Below are 1949 nucleotides of genomic sequence, written 5' to 3' on the forward strand. Positions count from 1 at the left end.
ACGTGGAAATCTACTCTGAAAGCCTTGCCCCAAAATTTCCCAATCGACGTGGCTATGTTAGGTTTGGTGCAAAAGTGAAAGTACAATATTGCAATTGCGTGCAACCTTTTCTTAGAAGACATGTTTGGTCATCCTTTTTGTGGAAACAGTAACGGAGGTCTAACTTGCCACATGAACAGGATAGTGAAGCACACTGGTGCTGACTGACTTACAAGCAACTCCTTTGCATGTTTATCACTTACTCAAGGACGAGCTCCCTCCCTCCAACCCTGCTGGAATTTCGTACAAACTGCCACCTTTTATAGATACCTGACCAATGTCCCCGAGCGCACCACTCAAACGGTCAATCGGTCCAACCTGCAGCTACGTAGGTGCAACCGCCGGCCATGGGCGGCACGCCGCGGAGCAGCATCGGCCACATCCTGCCCGGCGCCGGCTTCTTCACCGTCGGCCTGTGGCACCTGTTCAACCACATTAGGCTCTTCTCCCAGCGCCCGGACTCCTACGTCGCGCCGGTGTGGTTCCCCGTGCCGCGCGCGCGCTACCTCGAGCCCGCCCTCGTCATCGCCGGCAGCGCCCTCGAGTTCGTCATGGAGATGTTCGTGGACCACTCCACCTTCCTGCCGTTCGACGCCGACGGCTCCATCCCGTCGGACCGCCTCCACAACCACGAGCACGCCATCATCTGCCTGGCCCTCATCGTCTACGCGGGCGGCGCCGTCCACCTGGACCGCGCTCGGGCTCCGGGGCGCCGCGCGCTCTGCCTGCTGCTCGTGTCGGTGGTGTTCGCGCAGGAGCTCCTCGTATTCCACTTCCACTCCACCGACCACGCCGGCGTCGAGGGCCAGTTCCACTGGATCCTCCAGGTGGTCGTCGCGGCGTGCCTCGGCACCGCGCTCCTCGGCGTCGGCTTCCCGCGGAGCTTCGCGGTGAGCCTGGCCCGGTCGGCGTGCATCATGTTCCACGGGGTGTGGCTGGCGGTCATCGGCGCCATGGTGTGGGTGCCCAGCATGGTGCCCAAGGGGTGCTCGCTGGTGCGCGAGGACGGCCGCGACACGGTGCGCTGCCACAGCAAGGCCAGCCTTCACCGCGCCAGGGCGCTCGTGAACCTGCAGTTCGGGTGGTACCTGTCCTTCATGACCGTGCTCGTCCTCGCGGTCTATCTCTACGTTTGCAGCAAATACCCCGCCGACCAACCGTACGCGCGGCTCCTCCGGAAAGCCGGCGACGAGGAGGAAGAGCATGACCTAGAGGCGCGCAAGTGCGGGGTGCCGCGTGACGGCGGCAGCGACGTGCATGCGCGTGGCTTCGCGCCACTGGAGATCCAGGTGTAAATGTGTCAAGCTGTAGCTAGAGTCCCCGCAGATGCATTGTACTACAGTGCTTGTCTGAATGTTATCTATCTACGAATATCCATGGATCGACCGGTTCGTACGTGCCTATTTTTTGCCTCGCTTTTTACAGGCATTGAAGAGGAAAACATGCTTATCAAAAGGCAAAAGCACGCATTGATTGGAGACGAAGACAAATGAGTTGGATAGCCAGCTGCCAGCGTATGATCGAGTTCGGTGAAACAAGCAGACCTTACTCCAAAGGTAAGTTTCTGTTTCCCAAGAAAAAAAGGGTAAGTTTTTGTGATGCTTTTTCATGGAGCCAGACAATTCGTGCACCCTATCCCTATAAGCACCTCTGGGATACTGAGCCGAACGTCACATCTTGGGAAATCATCACAGGCGTCTCGTAGTCGATGAAAACGCCTCCTCCCACTGAACGAACATCGTCGGAAATTCTAAAATAAATACAGGAAAACACGAGCACCAGTGTCAAGTTTAGAACTTGAACCCTTGTGGGCTGATTCCACCATAAGGAATCTAACCATCTGAATTATGCTCAGTTCAGCTCTGTTTAGTTGTGTATAAAATGGCAAGCCTCCTAGCCTCTGCACTATC

General features: G+C 57.0%; 1 protein-coding gene across 1 annotated transcript; it reads left to right on the forward strand.

Moving 5' to 3' along the window:
• Positions 1-307: 307 nt before the first annotated feature.
• LOC123124874 (uncharacterized) lies at positions 308-1434 on the forward strand. Its single transcript, XM_044545418.1, has one exon. It carries the CDS (start codon positions 387-389, stop codon positions 1332-1334), a length of 948 nt encoding a protein of 315 aa, XP_044401353.1. The 5' UTR covers positions 308-386; the 3' UTR covers positions 1335-1434.
• The last annotated feature ends 515 nt before the right edge of the window (positions 1435-1949 follow it).

Source organism: Triticum aestivum, chromosome 5D (assembly GCF_018294505.1).
Source record: "Triticum aestivum cultivar Chinese Spring chromosome 5D, IWGSC CS RefSeq v2.1, whole genome shotgun sequence".
NCBI classification, from domain to species: domain Eukaryota; kingdom Viridiplantae; phylum Streptophyta; class Magnoliopsida; order Poales; family Poaceae; genus Triticum; species Triticum aestivum.

Coding starts and splice junctions, on each gene's coding strand:
- LOC123124874 (XM_044545418.1), top strand. CDS start 387: ATGGGCGGCACGCCGCGGAGCAGCATCGGCCACATCCTGCCCGGCGCC.